Raw genomic sequence first — 21,581 nt, 5'->3', positions numbered from 1 at the left:
CTCATGGGGCGCGGCGACTTGTGATGAGGGGTGGATTTGCTTGCTTTTTCCACTCTGAAATTAATCCCATTCTAGCTTTGCTAGGCTTCTTAGATACACACAAGATGCCTTTCTTGGAAATAACGAAACCACGTTTTTTGCAGGCTCCTATGATTTTCATGTAACTGTACTTGGCATCGGAAAAAGTTATGCACCTCTTCCAAAAAGACTCGATTTTCTTGGGCATTGCTACTGTGATACACCGTGCACTATGATTATGAAATCACTCACTACTGGTCTGTCACCTCTCGCCGCAATTCAGCTGTCGGTATGATTCCTGACACACATGACGTCATTAAAATTCGTTATCAGAGATAGGAAACAACACCTGTATAAACTAGGTGTGTCAGGTTTTGGTCATATGATTTATAGGCACAGGAACAATGTTTAAATCACAATGGTTTCAGTACGATTCTACTTATTATAGACTATATATAAATTTAAATTATACAAAAAGATTCATTTATAATTTGAGAATTTATTTAGCGCACAATGATATAGTAAGTTGACGGCATAAACGTTACTCCTTCCTCATAAGCTGAATCAACATTACAGGGAAGAAGCGCGTGTCCGCACAATAGTGTGTCATTGAAACGCTGTGACGTAATGTAAGTATACTCACATCACGTGCAGTAGTTCATTACAATATTAGAGAATTTTTCTAGCGAAGACTTATTTGTAGAATAAAACTATATAGGGTAAAGATTGGTAATACTGTGATAGTTTTTTTTTTTAACTGAGAGAGAGGAGGATCGGATTTTTGCGTCAACTTATTAAGGGAATGTTCGTGGATAAGTTGCTACACACAACAGGTTCTTTTTTCGCTCAGTAAAATTGTAATAAATTCTCAAAAAGAACTATCACAATGTTACTTGTATCACAGTATTATTACAGACTAGTATATACAGTCACGAAGCTTGAGTTGTGAGGGTGCTAGGAACAATAGACTGTGCCGGTACTATTTCGCATTGTCTGTAATGAGGCGATATTAGTGAGCCTAGTGGTTAGCAACTATCTATGGATGCATATTTACTACGTATTGAACTTCGTGACTGTATATACTAGACTGTGGTATTATCAATTATTACCATAAAACAATTTTAACATGTATTAGTAAGTTACTGCCACAAATGTTCGGAATCTATCACTATTAAAATTATAAATATATCTCTCTGTATTTGATCATAAATTTACTCCAGATTCTTATACGATATTTTTTATATTGACAGTTTTGAAACTGATGACTGCATTGGTGGATGTTGCGATTACTGTATCTGGCAACTTGGAAAATGCAAAGAGACAGTATGAAGCAGAGATGGGAAAGGAAAGAGAAAATAGAGCTATTGCCCGTCTAGAAGTATTAAAATCCACGCAATGTGAAATGGAAGAAAACATGGAAGAACTACACAACATACTAACGTTTATGTTCCAGGCTGTATTTGCACAGAGATACAGGTAAGATTCATGGCAATATAATAAAATTCAAGTTTAAGTATTTTTAGCTTTTGGATTTAAAAATACGCTTTTGTTGAATTGTTTACCGAGGGTTTGAGAAAACATGTATCGGATACGTAGAGAAGAAAAAAACGCGTAAAAATAAAAATCTCAGTAGTAGTGGGCGCCCTTGATACTGTGCCTCAAAGGGTTGATATGCGCGTAAATACGGTATATAGGTATTTTTAATACTTTTCAAAATAAAGACAAAATATAATAACTTAAGCATTTCACCCTGAAGTCTGATTAGAGTAATATGTTACTAGTCAGCAAGGTGTGCGCATGCAATGGAGGGGAAAGGAAGTGGCCACCCTACCCCATTATCTCCTGACATAGTTGTCTCATGAGTGATGCCTTATTGGTGTCACTTGTGAGGTTCAAACCTGTCTTCGGACAGTTGACTAAACAAACAAGTATTTCACAATAAAGCCTTGTAGTATATTAAACTCATATGTTCACTTTTGTTGCAAAGAGGCCAAGGTCTTCATTTTCAACGAATTTCATATTCCAGAAGGCTTAGATATGTATCTGTAATCCCTACTTTCACAGAAAAAGTAAAGGAATGTAAACATATAACAAGATTAATTTTTCGCTTGGGAATTATCTAATAATAATGGTGATAATTTTCTGTGATAATTTCATTTCGCTTTAAAGCTATTTATTTTTTTATTTCATTGCGCTTCCTCAAGTAAGAGGCTGCCATTAGACAAAGCATACAAAACAATACAAGAACAAATAGATGATGAAAAATAACAGAGTAAGGAAAAAAAAAAAAGTACACATACAAACAAACAATGGCAGTTTACAGAATAAATAAAAGTTACAAGTAAAGAAGCAATGAAAGCTAATAAGAGAAAGAAAAATGATAATGGTGCGTCAGTTTTTTTCAATATATTGAATTAGAGTCCATATAGGTGGTTCCGTAAAAGTTTGACTGACTCTCTAAAAATGAGGAGGGCCAGTTCATTCAGAAAAGATTTGTGCAGTCCTAGGGTCTTACATAATTGAGAAGTTAGGTATCGTTCCTCTTGCTCCAAACATCAATCCCGTAAAACTGATATCGTGAAGTTGATATTTATCTTTATAATACGGGATGGTTGGAATATAGATTGCTCGTTTCTCCTCATGTACGTCTTCAGGCTGTCATTTATACGTTTCAAACCTGATGGTGGGGTCGATTATCATACCCTGAGACAGGGATTCGCTAATGGCGATTATGTCAATTCGTCTGTTACTGCCATTGTCGGCAGTTCCGTGGACTTCTTCATAGACGGTGTATTTTAATTTTCTAAGGGCATCGGCCAATTTAGTTCTAATTGCATGGTGCCTATATATATGCAATGTTTCGCCATATGGGCAGGCTCCCAGGACATGTCCAAGGTTTTCTATCTCTATTCGTTAAGCTGAATGAAATTATCAGAAAACTGTCAGCACTTGTGGTATTACTATTGATAATCTGAATATCAATAGTTTAAAAATAATGGATTTAATTATATAATTATAAAGTGAAAAAAACAAAGGTTGTAAGAACCATTTATGTAATTTTAAAGTGGTTATCACAACAGGTGTGAAGCCCAGTAACGTAAAAAATCATAATTATGTTGAAATTCAAAGTGGAAGTAGCCCTAGTTAATGTATTCAATCACAGATTTTATTGGTAGTAGGTGATTTGGATAGTGAAAAATGTTTTGTGCGAGATCGTGCGTATTTGCTTGCTTTCCGCACAAAACCAATACACTGTAAGTGTGAAATACCACATTCAGTATTCCCAACGTAACACACAAAACAATTTCCCTATTCTTACCGCTTAAGCGTCATATTCATTTTACTGCTTTAGGCTTTTAACATATTATTTTTAAAGACGTTCAACATAGTAATAATTATAAATTGGAAACTTACCACTGCAATTTCACCTAAATTGCACTGTTAATTGTTGTTTTTAAATATTTGCAAAAATTCAGTACCGGTAAACTCTACTACTCCACTAAAGTTATTGCATTCGTGATGCAAGTAACATTAAGGAAGCCGTGAAAAAATCAACAACATTCCAGATGCCGATGTTATTACTGCAATATATTATATAAATAATATTGTTAAAATATTAAAATGAAAAATAAATCATTACATAACCTTACCGTTTGTTTTAAGTTCGCATTTATAGACTGGGGAAAAAAAATACAGACGTATATCACGGCCTGCTGCAGTATAGTAAACATTTTACACAGAAAACATTTTATAGCAACAATGTTGAAGAGAGATATTTTTGTTTTCCAAAATTGCCGTCATTGAACAGAAACCAAGATGGAGATTTCATTGCAACTAATTAGAAATTCCTCTTTCAGGTATGTAATAAACGATCTTCGCACAAAATAATGTACGATACACGAGCGGTATGTTTGTTTTCATGTTTTCGGAAATTAAAAAAGCTCAACTACGTTTCGCTTTTTCAATCTTTTCCTCGAACATGAAAACATCAACATACCGCTCTTGTAACGCATATTACTATTGTGTCTCTCCTGAAAAAAAAAATTGGTTCTGTGCACTTAAATAACCTTTTTTTTTACATCCTTCGTTTATATTTGTTTACGTGTTGTAGAGATATCGCGCCTGAGATAAGAGCAATTTGTATGGAAGAAATCGGTATGTGGATATACAAATTTCCTCAACATTTTCTTGCTGACTCTTACCTGAAATATATCGGATGGACGCTTTATGATGAAGTGCAAATGGTTCGTCTCGCTTGCATAAAGGTGAGATTTTACTAATTATCTGCTGCATGTTGTACTTGTTTTTTGGAAAGCCTTCACTATTTTAGCGTTTGTAAAGGCATACTTGCATGCATATTTAGTAGGTTTTTAAGGCATGAACTTCCTGGCCGTAATTATAAGTTATTAATTAGACCAAAATTTGTAACAATAAACACGTAAATGTAAATAAAATTATTGTATGCTCTTCTTTGCTACCTATGTTGTTTGTAACCCATGGTTCACATACACACACACACACACACACACACACACACCCTCACGCGCATATTTCTTCTATTCTGGCGGAGATAAGACATCAGGCCTTCTCTTCCACTCACTCAGCCAGGAACATAATACATAACATGACTTGTATAGGTCTCGCAAACAGGGATTACCGACGACAGGAATGCGAACGAAACAATTCGATAAGGAAGAGCAGGCTACAGAAAAGGTCACGAGATAACTTGAATGATATTCAAGAGTACAGTCTGAAGAGAAACGACATCGATAGAATCAGTCTTGCATTGTGATAGTTACAGCACTGTTTTAGTTCCAGTTCCATTGCTTGTGAATACGAGTAATTGGGCACTGTTTTTGCCCTTTTAGAATCTCGTGGTACCACCTCTTGTTGCTATAACAGCAGCCACCCTGTCAGACATGCTCTCCACTAGTTTGTGTAGGATATCCACTGGAATGCGTCGCCATTCCTGTTGCAACATGGCACTCAGTTGGACAATGGAAGTTGGCCGCATCTCTCGAGACCTCAATCGCCGGTCCAATTCGTCCCAAAGATGGTCATTGGGATTGAGATCAGGACCCTGTGCAGACCAGTCCAACCAGTGAACATTATTATCTGCATACCACTGCATAGTAGTCGCCGAAACATGGGGTCAACTTCCATTATCCAACTGAGTACCATGTTGCAAGAAGAATGGTGACGCATTCCAGTGGATATCCTACACGAACTAGTGGAGAGCATGCCTGACAGGGTGGCTGCTATTATAGCAACAAGAGGTGGTACCACGAGGTTCTAAAGAGGCAAAAATAGTGCCCAATTACTTTTTGGTAGATAGTGTATTATGTAGTGATGGAGCGTTCCCCTTGCAGAGTATCATTATTTTATTCGTAAACATTACATTGCACTTTTAATTCGCTTCGAATTTTTCCTCTTGCTACGCTCGTCATGTCCACAGGTGATGTCCCCATCTGTTAATATTCTTGGAAGAAACAGTACTTCCATCGGCCCGTACCTCTCGCTTCCTCTGCGTGCTTACATATTACACGTCAAAACAGACAGTAATGCCACCTCTGTTTTTCGGTAATCGTTCTTTGCGCGAGCTATAGATACATACTCGTAAATATTATTCAACCAAGTTCAGAATAGGATGGATTGGCGGCGCTACTGTAGCGAGCGAGATGGCTGATGGCCGGAATGCAAGTGAAGGAGGGTTGTAGTTCCCAAACTCGCCGATCCTATTCCGAGCTTGGTTGCATAATATATATACATATAAAATAAACAAACATACATATTATATACACGCATACATGTCTTCACGCATACTGTACTGTCGGTGACTCAGGAGAAGATGAGAGCAGACTGAGGAGGAAGGGATGTGAACAGATGACGTAAGACAACATGTGCAATATTTGTACTGCAGTAAGCGGAAACATTAGGTCTCCTTCAGTTCAACTTAGCTTTAATTTCCATACACATTATTACTCATGTTTCCTGCACGAGTAATAACCTGGCTACTGGGATGCTTATCTGAGCGATGTTTATAATAGTCAACAGCGATAGTCATGAAGGTCACATTCTTTCAGCTCGTTTTCTCCTGAGTAACGGACAGTACATACCATACATACCGTACATACATACATACATACATACATACATACATACATACATACATACATACATACATACATACATACAGTACTCATAATTGATTTTACTTTACAGACACTACAGCCTCTGTATGCTTGTGAGAATTTCAAAAATGAGCTGCAGCTCTTCACCATCAAGTTCAAGAGCGCAATTATTGCTTTAACAAAAGGAAATGAGTGTGATGTTGCAGTAGAAGCAATTCATTTAATTATCAGCATCTTTAAGTAAGTACACAGAGTTTAACAGACAATGACTAAATTTGAATTTATGAATAACACTCTATGACGTATTGCTTCACATGTTTTATTATTCAGAAAACTGATATCGCAGTGCACATAGGAGCTTATGAACGTTTGCTTGAAATAGATTTCGTTATATAAATTACTATTTTTAACTTTTAAAAATTCTATATTTACACATGAACTGTTGTAATTTTGGAAGGTATCAGAACCACGCCTTGACAGATGACGACTGCGAGCTCATGTATGAACATATATTCTCTCCTCGCCGAGTTGTGGCTAAGGCGGCTGGTGAGTTCCTGAAGGAGCGTTTATCTCTGCCATCTGAGAGAAATGTTGCAGAAGCCCAATACAAGCGAAGGAAGAAGTATCGTTCCAACACGCCACTCATACGCGATCTGGTACTGTTCTTCATTGAGTCCGAGGTAGGCAGCATCCTTTGTTGAGTTCTGAAAACCGATTCAGAAGAAAAAAGTTATATTAAGTATGGTACTCTATACGTAGAGTAAGTGAAATAAGTAGACTTCGTGGAATTGCCACGAGAATCGAAAGGTTTACTGTGCATGCGGTATAGACTATGAGAAGGGGGCGTGCAATGGATGGGATATGCCTCTAATGTAAACACTGAGCAGTATACTGCGGTTACAATAAAACCTGTATCCTGCATTGAAGAAATGATCATTGAAGTAGGAAATGTCTAAACATGTAAATACACAATTATTTTATAGTGAGATATATTAACTCTTAAAATTTAATGTAAAATACTCGCATCGTCCTTGAATATGTGCATTACAGTGAAGGGTTACATACATTTTGAGCGACTGCAAAGTAACCTTCTCTGATGGTCACTTAAACAGTTTTTATTTTGGGAAAATGTACGTTCAACATCACACAATGTAATACGTACATATTTGAAGAACGGAAAGTCACTATTTTTTAGTACACCAACTTCAGATGTCTTGTCGTGACCTGATAGTACATCATTTATAATACGAAGTTGTGAATAGGCAGAATTTTTAGCAATAATGTTTTTCAACTTACATTTTACTTTTTCTGAAATTAGTAAATTGTTATTTTGAATAACGGTTTGTGACACTTCATCCACTACATCAAGGGCTTCTGAGAGTTGTAGTTTAGACGATTCTAAGAGGGTGATGCTTTTGGACACGATTTTAAAATTAGAATCAATGAACAGAATATGATTTTACAGCTGCAACAGCAGATCCGTCTGTGCTACCCAGTGCATCAATTACCTCCATTATTTTGCCATAATATCCTGCATAATAATTAACTGCTTCCAACCACGTTCCCCAATGGGTCAAGACTGCCTGCGGGGGTAAGGGTATTCCAGGGGCAATTATTTGGAACAGCAACACTCTCATTGTAGTATGATTGATTGAATTCTTGACTGCACTGAATAAATGTTAAGCTTTGACTATTCCAACCACAGTAATGCAAAAACAAGTGCTTACTTAGGTATACATTAGCTGTAGCTGCTCTATCTATTTGGACCAGTCAAAACTCTTAACATGAATTGCTTATACTACGAGACCGGGCGGTCGCTCACCTCCTCTATACTACCGTACATCGGCAACCTGATTGCATGCTGCGTGTGGCAATTCAACGAAGTCTAGAAATAAGACATATAAAGGGTTCAGAACCATAGTGGGCCAAGCGCCATTTATTAAAAACGGAGAGAGCAAGGGTTAAAGTTAAGTGAATACCATAGTTTAATGAAGATTGCCATATCATTTAGTTTGAATGTGTATACTTTATATTACTTGCTACATGTTTCCATTGAATTATGGTGATAACTTCATTTTAACCCTTGTTTTCTACTGTTTTAGTAAATGGCGCTTGGCCCGCTATGGTTCTGAACCCTTCATATACACCGTCCATGGAATCTGTAAAGTGCCAGTCACAAAACAAGACTTCTGCGCAACTGGCGTCATAGCTAGCTGATCCAGTGAGTAGTCAGGGCGCGAAAGGAATGGTGTGGCAGAGAAACGCTATGTGAACTCTCGCCCACTCACTAGCTAGCATGAAGAGGGGAAGGAAGCAGCTCCACTCTCCGTCTCGGAAGACGTCATTCGCAATTGTACTCTACAGAATCCATGGACAGTCTATAAGGATTAAGAACTTATTATCCCTCCACTGTAACTTGCTGGTGACGTCACCTGATACTCAAACAGAATCATTCTAAATACACTAGAGAGCATTATACATTTATGAAAAAGTATTTGGAAATACAAGTAGAAATTTATAACCAAAATATCACGTCATTCATTATTAAATTAATAAGTTCGTATTTTTAGATAGAAAATACATCTTACTGAAGCAGACAGCTTAAGAGAGATTAGTATTATTTTTCTTTCTTTCTTTCTTTTTGTAATACTACTTTCAAATTCAAATGTAAGGAAACCAATTTATAAAAATGTGCTATCCTGAATTTTATTTAAACGGGCTGAACGCTCGCGCAGATTAATATTGTACGCAATTTTCATTATGTTTTTTTTTTTTTCGGTTGAAAGGACACTCTTGAATACATCGAATCCAGTATTAACAACTTTCACAAATTTTCATATGTGATCATTTTCCAGAGTTATATATAAATTAAAGAATATTGTTAAATATTAATTACTAAAAATATATAAAATATTACTACGAGTAATTTATTTCAGTAAAGTAGGCCTACTTTAAATTGACACATAAATGCAATCTGTCAAAACGAAAATTTGTAGTATTCAATAACAGAGAAGTGCAAAACTTCATTTGTTTATCTCAAATAGTCCACACCTGTGGCGTAAGGGTTAGGGCGTCTGGCCGCGAAACCAGGTGGCCCAGGTTTGATTCCCGGTCGGGACAAGTTACCTGGTTGAGGTTTTTTCCGGGGCTTTCCCTCAACCCAATATGAGTAAATGCTGGGTAACTTTCGGTGCTAGACTACGGACTCATTTCACCGGCATTATCACGTTTATTTCATTCAGATGCTAAATAACCTAAGATGTTGATAAAGCGTCGTAAAATAACCTAATAAAAATTATCTCAAATAGTTTTGAGAAAATATTTCCTAATCTTAGCAAAATGTAACTTTCGGAAAATGGAGCGTAAACTTTAAGATGATTAAGAAGAGTGGTGTCGCACCATGACATTTAATAATTATTTTGGGGTACTTTGTGATGGAATTTCGAAATAAAATTTTGGCAATCCAATCTTTAAATGTCAGAAAATAAAAATAAAATTAAAAAATCGATTTTTTTTATATAATGTTCACTTATTCCCTTTTATGATATAAAATTTTACAGCTTCCTGAACATGCAACTTATCTGGTAGATGCTCTCATCGATTCAAATGAGATGGTGAAGGACTGGGAATGCATGACGGACTTGTTAATGGAAGAGCCTGAATCTGCAGAGGAAGCCATGAGTGACCAAGAAGAAAGTAGTTTGATAGAGATTATGACATGTTGTATCCGTCAGACTGTGACAGGAGAACCTCCTGAGGGCCGAATACCCGCAAAAAAGGTAAACATTATTTTTCTACATGGATGATTTCCCGAACATTAAACAAAAATGTAACAAAACATTTTATACAAATAATTAGTGTTTATATATATTTCTTTGCGATACATAATCCAGGATATTAAAGGATATTAAAGAAACACGAGGAAACAAATTGAAGCAGAAGTAGTTCTACGATATTTCCTCTTTTTCTCCCTTTAATTGCAATCCTAATATTTTCTTTGATATACTCTGATTTGACATTCATTTAATGCAGGGTGATTCTATGACTTTGTTTCAAACTTTAAGGAGGTCATTAAAAAAAAACTTTCATGTAGATATTCTTGCGGAAACATATGTTGGTAATTACAGAACGTGATATTTCTTAACATTTTAACAAGTTTATGAACAGTTTCCTTACCTGGGACAAGATTACCAGGATATTTTCTGTCTAATCACCTTACCATTGGTCTCCAAAGTTCGTTTTTACATACTTTTGTACATAAAAATTCTTTGTCCTAGACTATACACCGTGTCCCGCTTAGAGGGATTGAGAAATAAGTTATAATTTCAAGTGTAAATAATGGTTTATTAACATAACTTTTTGCATAGCTTGATGTAAAAACTCCCCGAGTTTCGGAGAATGCTGAATGCAACTCGATGTGTGCGCCTTGAGTTGCTCTGCAGACAACTAAATAGTATTCAACTTCCCGCCAATTGTTCTGTGGCATTTATGGAGTCACTACCGCAGCTGCATTTGTGATGTGGTCTCAGTTTCTCCAAAGTGTTAGCCCTGCCTCTTTGGTACACAGCATCCTTCACAAAGCCTCAGAAAAAAAGTCCAAGGGTGTCAGATCGGGTGACCTGATTGGCCAGGCAGTGGATCCTCGTCTTCTGATCCACCTATCCATGTACGACGAACACGGCATTGTACTCGCGTAACAGATTTTTCTCCTGCTAGCCATAGCACACACTGAACTTTCTGTTGTGGTGTCCATATGTTGACAATGGCGTGTTCTCCTACAAAATGGCGCCATGCTTGTTTTAGCAACAAACAAACGAAAGTTACGCATGCAGCTGTTTTCAGACTTTCTTGCGTAAACTTGGACAGTTTCTGTATCTTGTCAGATGTAAATCTCAACGATATCTTTATCTGGTTTTAAGTGGTGAGCGTTTATTTCTCGATCCCTCTAAGTGGGACTCGGTGTACTTATACGATGGCATAACTAGCCATGAACAGTAGCCTTTATCATTAAGTACAGTGATAACAATTTTAACACGGAACTGAGTAACATTTTAGCTCACTAATCAATGAAGACTTCGGGGATAAATAATGATAACCCATATATACAAATTGCATCCATTTTAATTTTCACTGCAAACACAAGAGAATTGTCATATTTTTCAAGCAGCATAATCTAATCATTTGTAACATATTTACATAATTAGGCCTATTTAACCAAATCAAAGATACCGGTAATGAGGCTTAAGGTTATTAACAACCAGAAAACTGCCAATCTGAATTTGGAAGGTTATTACTATTTACTCCTGAACTCTCACAATAAGAAGCTGCACTCTTACGGCCCCGAACACTATTAACCACTATGTATAGTTTATGCCTATGCTGTAAAAACTAATAAGGGTCCGATAAATTCAATGTAGAAATGTGTAATGTCCACTAACATTCTTTTTTGTGTGAAATCCTTATATGTAGAAATATAAAATCCATGTACCCATTGTTCTTTGTTCAGGTTATGTCTGCCACAGATCTGAAGCGAATGAAGATGGATAAACTGCGTCTTACCGAACATTTCATGCGGGCATTACCCTCCATGTTGAGCAAGTACGAAGCTGATCCTGATAAAGTGGCGAATCTCCTCTTGATTCCTCAGTACTTGGAGTTGAATATGTATATAACTTCTCGACAAGAAATGGTACTTTATACGTTATGCACACATGTATATTGTAGAAAGCTCGCCTCGGCCAGTTATTATTTTCATCACACCACAGAACGTCCCTTCTTTTCGTAATAAATATGTATCCATTCCTATTTCCCAAATGTAATGTATCAGTCTATTAGTCGAAGTCTAATTTACAGCACAAAACATATTTTATTTATTTATGTATTTTTTATTTATTTATTTACTTACTTAGTTACTTATTTACTTACTTAGTTACTTATTTACTTACTTACTTACTTACTTACTTACTTATTGGCTTTTAAGGAACCCGGAGGTTCATTGCTGCCCTCACATAAGCCCGCCATTGATCCCTATCCTGAGCAAGATTAATCCACTCTCTACCATCATATCCCACTCCCTCAAATCCATTTTAATATTATCGTCCCATCTAGGTCTCGGCCTCCCCAAAGGTCTTTTTCCCCTCCGGCCTCCCAACTAACACTCTATATGCATTTCTGGATTCGCCCATACATGCTACATGCCCTGCCCATCTCAAGCGTCTGGATTTACTTACTTATTACTTATTTACTTACTTATTTAATTACTTATTTAATTATTTATTTAATTATTCATTTATTTAATTAATTATTTAATTATTTATTTAAATATTTAATTAATTATTTAAATATTTATTTATTTATTTATTTATTTATGAGTCTTCCTTCTATTCCACCTCTCTTCCTTGCTATAGTTGACGATTGACAGATTATTTCATCTGGCTTATTTACTTATTTATATGTGTATCTGTTTTTCTATTTATTTTTATTTGTACATCTGTGTATTTATTTATTTATTTACTTATTTATGTATCTATTTATTTTTTTGTATTTATTTATTTGTGTATTTAGTTACTTATTTATGTATTTATTTATTTGCCTGTTTATTTCATTGTTTTGTTTATTTATTTACTTGCTCATTTATTTGGTATACTTACAGTATCTATTTACTTATCATTTCGTGTACTGGTTGATTTCATTGTTTGTGATTCATCCATTCGTCCATCTTTTATTCACTAATTAATTCATACATTCATTCGTTTATAGTTTGCTTCTTTCTTTCTTAATTTTCTCCTTCATTCCTTTTCCTCTTCATTTCCTCTCTCTCTCTCTCTCTCTCTCTCGCTCTCTCTCTGGAAGCTGTGTTGGAAAAAGTGAGTGAAAAATTAATAATGTTGAAACTGACAAGGAAAAGAAAATGGAATTGGCTGGTCATTGGCTGAGAAGAAAGTGCTTGTTGAAGGATGCACTGGAAAGAATGGTGAACGAGAGAAGCATTGGGAAGAAGAATATATCAAATAGTAGACGACATTTAGATGCATGGATCATATTCGGAGACTAAGATGAAGGCGGAAAATAAGAAAGACTGGAGAACGCTGGGTTTGCAGTCAAAGATCTGTCCTTGGGCAGAACACTATGAATGTATTTCTTATTTCACTTTTATAATAAAACTACGTTCTTCTTCTCACTAGGTCACTAGGTATGGGGGGAAACTTTTAAATTGATCGTCACATGTAACCCCCTTTCCTTATTCTACTTTTATTTCCCTCCTTCTCCTCGTCTTTGCCTTGTTCTCCTTTGTATTTCCCCTTTTATCCTTCTTCTCTTTGTATTGCTATTGCCCAGCAAGTATATTTACCACTTGTCCTCCTTATATCCTCCTCTTTCTCTAGTATTCCTCTTGTGTGATCGCAACCATATGTAGTTACACGTAAAGATATGCAGCATAGTAAAGTTTTGAACTTGTCGATTTCTGTTATCTTCCTCATTTTCTTCTTTTCATTTCTTTCTACCATCTTTTGTTGATTATGTTTGTCTTCTCTCAATTTTTAACGCACGGAAATACCCACCAAAAGAATTTCAGCATTCCGACTTCTCTTTGAAAGTATCTAAGCAGTTTCATTAGATTAAATATACCACAGAGCTAATTAAAGGAAATCTATTAATGAGAATGTTACTTGTTTTTATTACAGAACCTGAATCTATTGCTGGAGAAGATAGCAAAAATTGCAGAAAAGCACAATAACGAAGTTGTGCTCGAGACATGCGCCAAGACATTGAATCTGCTCTGCAAAGAACAGACAATTGCTACTTCCTGCACTGCTGTACGCTCAACTCTGCTCTGTAAGATTGTCACCAAGTACAAGAAACAAATGGACGAGTGGAGAGCTGTAACCGAAAACGTCAGTGTATTTTTCATTTTCTTTTACTTCAATCACATGATTCATAAAAGCTTAATAAGAAATATAATCTTACTGTTATTATACATACATATTAGGTTTGTGCCTAAGTTCGTAGCATTTTTTATAAGTTTATTAAACACATCAGATACACATAAGAGAGAAGTTAATCATCAGCAATACATTCTCCTTCATTATTTACAACAGTCTGGCAACGCTGGAGTAGTATTTCTATTCCATGCCTTTAGAAATCGCATGGTTTTGAGTTAAAGAAGTCGTCACGCCATGTTCGGAGCGCATTTTCATCCGGGAAGGAAGTTCCTTGAAGGTTGTTCGATAGAGAGCGGAAAAGGTGAAAATCTGAGGTGAATAAGGTGGGTGCAGAATGGCTTCCCAACCCAACTCCTGGACAGTGTTTTGTGTCAGGTTAGCAGGGTGCGGACAGGCGTTATCGTGGAGTAGCATCACTTCACGCAGTCTTGTTGGTCGTTTTTTCTTGGATTGCGTGTGCAAGACGTCTCAGTTGGTGGCAATAAATGTCGCACGATGGTGGAATGGTCACAGTTAACCACATTTGCCAGTTCTCGGGTGCACTGACGTGAATCATTGTGGATTAATGTGTTTAAACGGTTTTCATCAAACCCCGAAGGTCTTCCTGAATGTGAAGTACGGTATCACTAATGTCAAAACGACCCTCCTTAAAACGAGAAAACCATTTTCTTGCCGTGCTCTCTCTGATAGAATTGCGCCCATTCACGGCGCAATTGTTTCTGGCCTCCTCAGATGCTTTTGCCCCTCTATTGAACTCAAAAAGAAGAATATGCCGGAAATGTTCCACTTTTTCCACTCGACACTCCATTTTTTAGCGTCCACAGCTCCACTCACTATCTGCAAAAATGAAAACTTCAATAATTATGGAAACTCAAGCACAACAATTGAACTTCAAATAAAAAATGACAATCAATAAATAAACCCATAGCAACCGGAATATCAACATGCAAAACAAAAACGCTACGAACTTATGCACCAATCCAAATACATACATACATAGTGTTCTGCCCAAGGACAGGTCTTTCACTGCAGACCCAGCTTTCTCCAATCTTTCCTATTTTCTGCCTTCCTCTTTGTTTCCTCATATGATCCATATATCTTAATGCCATCTATAACCTGATATATTCTTCTACCCCGAACTCTTCTCCCATTCACCATTCCTTTCACTGCATCCTTCAGTAGGCAGATACTTCTCAGCCAGTAACCCAACCAATTCCTTTTTCTCTTCCTGACCTGTTTCATCATCTTTCTTTCTTCACCCACGCTTTCCAACACAGCTTCATTTGTTATTCTGTCTTTACATGCCACACACTCCATTTTTCTCCATATCTACATTTCACATGCTTCAAGTCGCTTCTCTTCACTTTTGTTATTACGCTTCAGTTGCAGCATGTACTGCGTTAGCGGGTCTATGTAGAGTAACTTCGCGCATATAAGGGCAGAATCTATCTGTGCCTGAGTGTATTGCGGATAGCATAAGCTCGAGGGCGCTAAGGGGTAAGATGTTTGTCATAGAAGGTAGAGTTCTGATAGAAATTATCCCCTCTCTACGAGCGATTGCTCGTTTCGTTCAAGCAATGCCTCCTCCCAGAACAGTCATTGGCTCTAGCCATCCCAGCGGAGGTCTTGTTTAGTTTTTCTACTCTACAGTCACCTGGGACATACCATAGTTGAGTAGAATATAGTTGTGTGTTAGTTGTACGTTTAGATCTCTCTGCTATCTCTTTGTGGTTTTATTTTTGTATATTTAATTATATTTTGCTCTTCATAGTTTTTATATTAGCATTATATTCACATGTCATCCTTAATTCACAGATATTGAAACACATTTCTCGTATATACCGAAACCATGGCTTAAGCCACGTGACTAAACCCATTGACGGACCACAAGCTGCAACTTACATGTAGTCAAGATGGCACTCCATTACTTTTTTTTTTACATCTACGCCTATAACTGAGAAAATGTTTGAGTACTCTCTTCAGATGCTAGAATTTGGTATAGATTTCGTTACAATATGAAATGTTTCCTGTTTTCAATATTCTCGTGTCTGTTGGAAGCGAGACAGTGTAGAAAAAATATAGCATTTGTTTTCAATTATTATTATCAAAGAAAGGGATATAGAAATTTAGAATAATGCAAACTATTTGTCGTTATTCGATTCCTTCATTTTGAATCCTGATTTGTAAGGGCTTTTGTAGAAGATAGTACTTACAGGTAACATTTATTTTACTGTATGAACAGCCTATCACTACTAGTATTAATTAATGCAATACTCTTTGTACACTGGGTTGCAAAAGAAATGCCTGTACAAAATTATATAATTTTCCGAGGACTTTAGCAAATATGGCGAGGTGGGAAGCTATTTCCCAGAGATTAGTTTTTTTTTTTAATATGTAGGTAAATATACAACTTTTATAACATGTTCATGTTATTATTTAATGTGATTTGATTTTGAATTATTTATATACTTTTATTTTACAACATTAATAAAAATACTAAACGAAAAGAGTGAAACTACAGTTTATACAGTATTCCACAGTCTTCCTTATTATCCATGGATGCTGTTATTGTTACAATCGATTGTTATGTTTCATATTGTATTAACTAAAAATGTATCAATTTTATTATAATACAGATACAGAACTGAAAATTGAAACATTTAAGTGCACATTTCTCTTCAGAAAATTCAGACCAGTTCAGATGTGCTTCTATAATTAATAAAGTATTCTTGTGCTAACCGAAGTCCTCGTAACAAGATTACATTTCAAATCGATAGCGACTTCGACTCGGCATTTCTTTTGCAGCCCAGTGTACCACTCTTCTATAATGATTATTATTATTGTTTTTAGGAAGAAATCCCCGAAGAAGACATGGCAAGTGACATGGTATGCAGTCTTAAGAAGATAGCCAGTTTCTACAAGTTTCAAAACCTGGGAGACTTCGGCATTTGGAATTATTTATTTCAACTCATAACTGAAGCAAAGAACGGCTGTGAGGCGGTCCCTGCAGAGGTATTATTAATTCTGTTAATATGAGCCAGATCATTCCTATTTCTTTGCTGCATGTCTTTAAGATAATAATAATTATACACGTTGAAGGCATTGAATTAATGACTGAGAGGTGTCTTACTGTTGTAATGTATAATTTTTGGAGGACTTACGTATTATTGTTGTCAAGTATTGGTCATTTTTTATTATTATTATTATTATTATTATTATTATTATTATTATTATTATTATTATTATTATTAGGCCTATTATTATTATTATTGTTGTTGTTATTATTATTATTATTATTATTATTATTATTATTATTATTATTATTATTATTATTATTATTATTAGGCCTATTATCCTATGTCTCGTGATCAGAAAATTGTACGAAATGGAAATATAAAAATTGGAAATTTTTTCTTTAAAGAAGTGGAAAAATTCAAATATCTTGGAGCAACAGTAACAAATATAAATTATACTCAGGAGGAAATTAAACGCAGAATAAATATGAGAAATGTGTGTTATTATTCGGTTGAGAAGCTTTTATCATCCAGTCTCCTGTCAAAAAAGCTGAAAGTTAGAATTTATAAAACCATTATTATATTACTGGTTCTTCTGTATGGATATGAAACTTGGACTCTCACTTTGAGAGAGGAACAGAGGTGAAGTGTGTTTGAGAATAAGGTGCTTAGGAAAATATTTGAGGCTAAGAGAGATCAAGTTACAGGAGAATGTAGAAATTTACGTAACGCAGAACTGCACGCATTGTATTCTTCACTTGACATAATTAGGAACATTAAATTTAGGGCATGTAGCACGTTTGGGCGAATCCAGAAATGCAGATAGTGTGTTAGTTTGGAGGCCGGAGGGAAAAAGATCTTTGGGGAGACCGAGACGTAGATGGGAGGATAATATTAAAATCAGTGGCGTATACTGGTTTAAGGGCCTGGGCTACCACTGACCTTATTATTACACAAAATATATTTTAAAGTCCCTATAATAAAATTCCTTACCTATTTATATATGAATTCCAGACGTCTTGATTGGGACGAAAATACTTTGATGACTTCGTCGTTGAAATTACAGTTGGGCCGCTTGCGAAGTTTCTGTAGAAATGACTTTTCAATTGACATCAGTGCCAAGCCGGATAAACGTTCTTGTGTATGAGTTGATCTACAGTAGGATTTTATTCTCTTCAACGCAGAAAATGTTCTTTCTACTGATGCTGACGTAGCTGGTATTGTCACAATTAATGTTGCCAATTTAAGGACTTCAGGAATAACTTGGTTCAGCTGGTTTTCATATATGGCAGATAATATTTCATGGATAGGTTTGTTCGAAAAATCAAAGACTTCTGCTGAATATATTACACTTAATTCATTTTTCAAACGTACTTGATCAAAGTGACTATTATAGGACTGAAATAATTTGTTTAGTGCCTCATTCGGGAAATTTTCTCTATAAGCAGAAAATTTTTGAGAATCTAGAAGATATGTGAACTGAAGCTTTCCATAATCAGAAAATCTGTCAGTAATTTCCATGTGTATACGATATAGTATGCTGTAGTACAGCTGTCTGTATTTCAATTCATCATCTCCTTTTCTTCGCTTTAATGGTGGTTCCATTGTATTGGCTGAAGAATTTTCATTTTCCATATTACTCCATATGGACGGAAACCCACTACGTCTGAACTCGGATATAGTATTTTTTTTTAACTTTGATACCTCTTGCAAGCAGTATGCTATGTCTAGACTTTTTGTCTGAAGAATATTGTAGAGCACATCTGTATGTGCGAACACTCTAGCATAGACTTCAAGAAGAAATATATTCTGAAACTGTGTGAAAAAAAATACAAATATCCTTGAGCCTGCACAATTACATCATCAACCCAGTTTTCTTCAGAGTCATTACAAATGATATTTTCAAAGAAAGCAGTCAGTTGTTCTCTGTATTCCTTTACTGTATTTACAAGCCGAGATGTAAAATTGCATCTAGTTGGTGCTACTTTTGGGAGTTTCTTTTTCATAAATTCTTGAGTTTTTCTGATCTTTTAGAAGATGATGAGAAAAATGCAGCTAAACCCGACAGTGTTTTGAAAAAAAATGCGGCATTCTGGAATGGATGAAGTAGTTTGTTGCAAAACTAAATTGAGAACATGGCTGTAACAATGGACAAATAGTGCTTGAGGATACTTTCCTTGAACTTTTGTTTTTAAGCCATTAATATTTCCCGCCATAACTGAAGCACCATCGTATGTCTGTGCAATTAAGTTATTGCCGACATTGTATTCTACTATAATACCTTCCACATGCTGAAACCAAGCAGCAGCAGTTTTGCCCGAACTGACATTTGTGAATCCTATAAACCGTTCTTGAACATTGGCAGTACTATCGACGTATCTTAAAACAGTGGACAATTGTCTCTGATTAGAGCAGTCACTTGTTTCATCAACAACAATGGCCGCTAAAGGTGCTTCTTCTATTTCAGATTTTATGTTCTTTATCATAACCCCACTTATAGCAAATATTAAGTCATTATGAATTGCGGGAGAAGTACCACGAAATACTGTTGAACTCTCAAGATGATTGGCCAGTAAATGGTCAAATTCACTTAAGGAACTTAAATATTCAATATAATTTCCTCTATTGTCTGATTCCACACTCTCATTATGATCCCGAAAAGCCAATTCTTGTTTTCCTAGAAAGCAGACTGCGTTAATAAGACGCAGTAAAATCTCCCGATTTTTTTTCCACAGGAGCATTGTGTTGGTTGATATGTAGAGCTTTTTGCTTATCTAGCTGTAAATCAATTCTTGTCTTCCCAAAGTTTGCAAAGTTCATGCTACTACAAATATGAGCTTTTGATTTGTCGTGTTTTAGGACTGCCGTTCGAAGGGAGTTGATATTAGAAAACCCTCTTTTGACCACACATTAGTTTCGCGGCTAAATAACAAACATGGCCAGCAAAATAGTTTAGACAGTTTAGAACTACCACACAACCAATTCCACTTACCATATGATGTTGAAGTGAAATGGCGTGTGTAGTCACGCTGTTTTTCTTTTACGTCCATGGACAAATTTAACTCAGGAGTTGGTCTTTCCATTTTCACAATTTCAACTTCCTCGTTGTATGTACGACGGTTAAAAGGCACTTTTAATAAACCTTTTATTACACAGTCATTTTCAACACAAACCTCTCCAGAAACTTGTTCTGCCATATTTTTCACAATACCACTTAATTGGGAAATTAAAAACTTAATAATTCACAATTAATATAACTCTTAGACACTCGAACAAATCACAAATTTAAAATACTGCACTGCAAGAACACAATTACATTCATGAGCTAGCGTGCTAAGCGTATTGCTGCTTCGCGCCTGCGAAGAAACCGATCACGAGAGCGGCAACTCACTGCACGATGGAAACAGAAGAGAGCGGGGTGATGGGCAGTTGTGCGAAGGACAGCGTGTGCGGTACGGTCACAGGCTACCTCACGTAGCAAGCGGTTTCTCCAGCGATGCCGCCTTGACAACTTGTTTCTTTTCGAGAGCAGAGAGCGCATATAAATCTAACAATTACTTTAATTTTAATTACTGTGGTAAAACTAATAATACAAAATTATTACATTATGTTATATTATAAACTTTTTCTTTTGTAATTTCCTTGGGCTACCTCCGGTAGCCCCGGTAGTCCGCAAAATACGCCCCTGATTAAAATGTATTTGAGGGAGGTGGGATATGATGGTAGAGACTGGATTAATCTTGCTCAGGATAGGGACTGATAGCGGGCTTATGTGAGGGCTGCAATGAACGTCCGGGTTCCTTAAAAGCCATAAGTATTATTATTATTATTATTATTATTATTATTATTATTATTATTATTATTATTATTATTATCATTATCATTATCATCATCATCGTCATCATCTTCTTTTCTTCTTCTTCATCTCTTCAAGTATTAGGCCATATGGCCTGTTACGATCGCACAGTTGAATTTTCAATCCAGCGCTTCTTTGGACGACACTTGAATATAGTTTTTAAAGAACCATGCAACTCAGGTGACCTTCTCCATTTGGAATGCACTACTGAAGTTTCTTCTGGAAACTTATGACAGAAACATACAACTCCTGACCAATGTGTTAATTTCATACCGAATCTTGTTCTTCAGCTCATGAATATCATGTAATCCAAGGGACAAAGCCCTCTGTTTCAAATACTATCATAAGAAAAAATCTGAAGCTGTGAAATCTGGTGAACGTAAAGGCCATGAAATCACTAGGTAGGAAGAGGTTATGTCTGGGGAAGACCATGTGCAAAGTCTGCAAAAGTATTTAAAAGAGAGGGTGTTCTGCCATAATTACACGATATTAAAGAGATGAAACACAAGATGTGGCATGATATTTAACACACTGATCAGAAATTACGTGTTAGTGACATGATAAGTTTCAAGAAGCGATTGCAGAAGTGTATTTCAAGTGGAGTAAAAATAATTCCGTG

The 21,581-nt window shown here is 35.9% G+C and overlaps 1 protein-coding gene across 1 annotated transcript in view; it reads left to right on the top strand.

Moving 5' to 3' along the window:
- Window positions 1-21,581, top strand: part of LOC138703463 (cohesin subunit SA-1-like) — a 66,102-nt gene that overhangs the window by 10,273 nt on the left and 34,248 nt on the right. The window contains exons 4-11 of the mRNA XM_069831343.1: window positions 1,269-1,494; window positions 4,130-4,283; window positions 6,241-6,389; window positions 6,607-6,829; window positions 9,710-9,928; window positions 11,656-11,838; window positions 13,835-14,044; window positions 16,943-17,104. Coding sequence (XP_069687444.1) covers window positions 1,269-1,494; window positions 4,130-4,283; window positions 6,241-6,389; window positions 6,607-6,829; window positions 9,710-9,928; window positions 11,656-11,838; window positions 13,835-14,044; window positions 16,943-17,104 — 1,526 coding nt within the window. The remainder of the gene's footprint in view (window positions 1-1,268; window positions 1,495-4,129; window positions 4,284-6,240; window positions 6,390-6,606; window positions 6,830-9,709; window positions 9,929-11,655; window positions 11,839-13,834; window positions 14,045-16,942; window positions 17,105-21,581) is intronic.

The sequence above is a fragment of the Periplaneta americana genome, chromosome 7, assembly GCF_040183065.1.
Source record: "Periplaneta americana isolate PAMFEO1 chromosome 7, P.americana_PAMFEO1_priV1, whole genome shotgun sequence".
Taxonomy (NCBI): domain Eukaryota; kingdom Metazoa; phylum Arthropoda; class Insecta; order Blattodea; family Blattidae; genus Periplaneta; species Periplaneta americana.
Note: the sequence above shows the minus strand (reverse complement) of the source record. Positions and strands in the feature narration are given on the sequence as shown.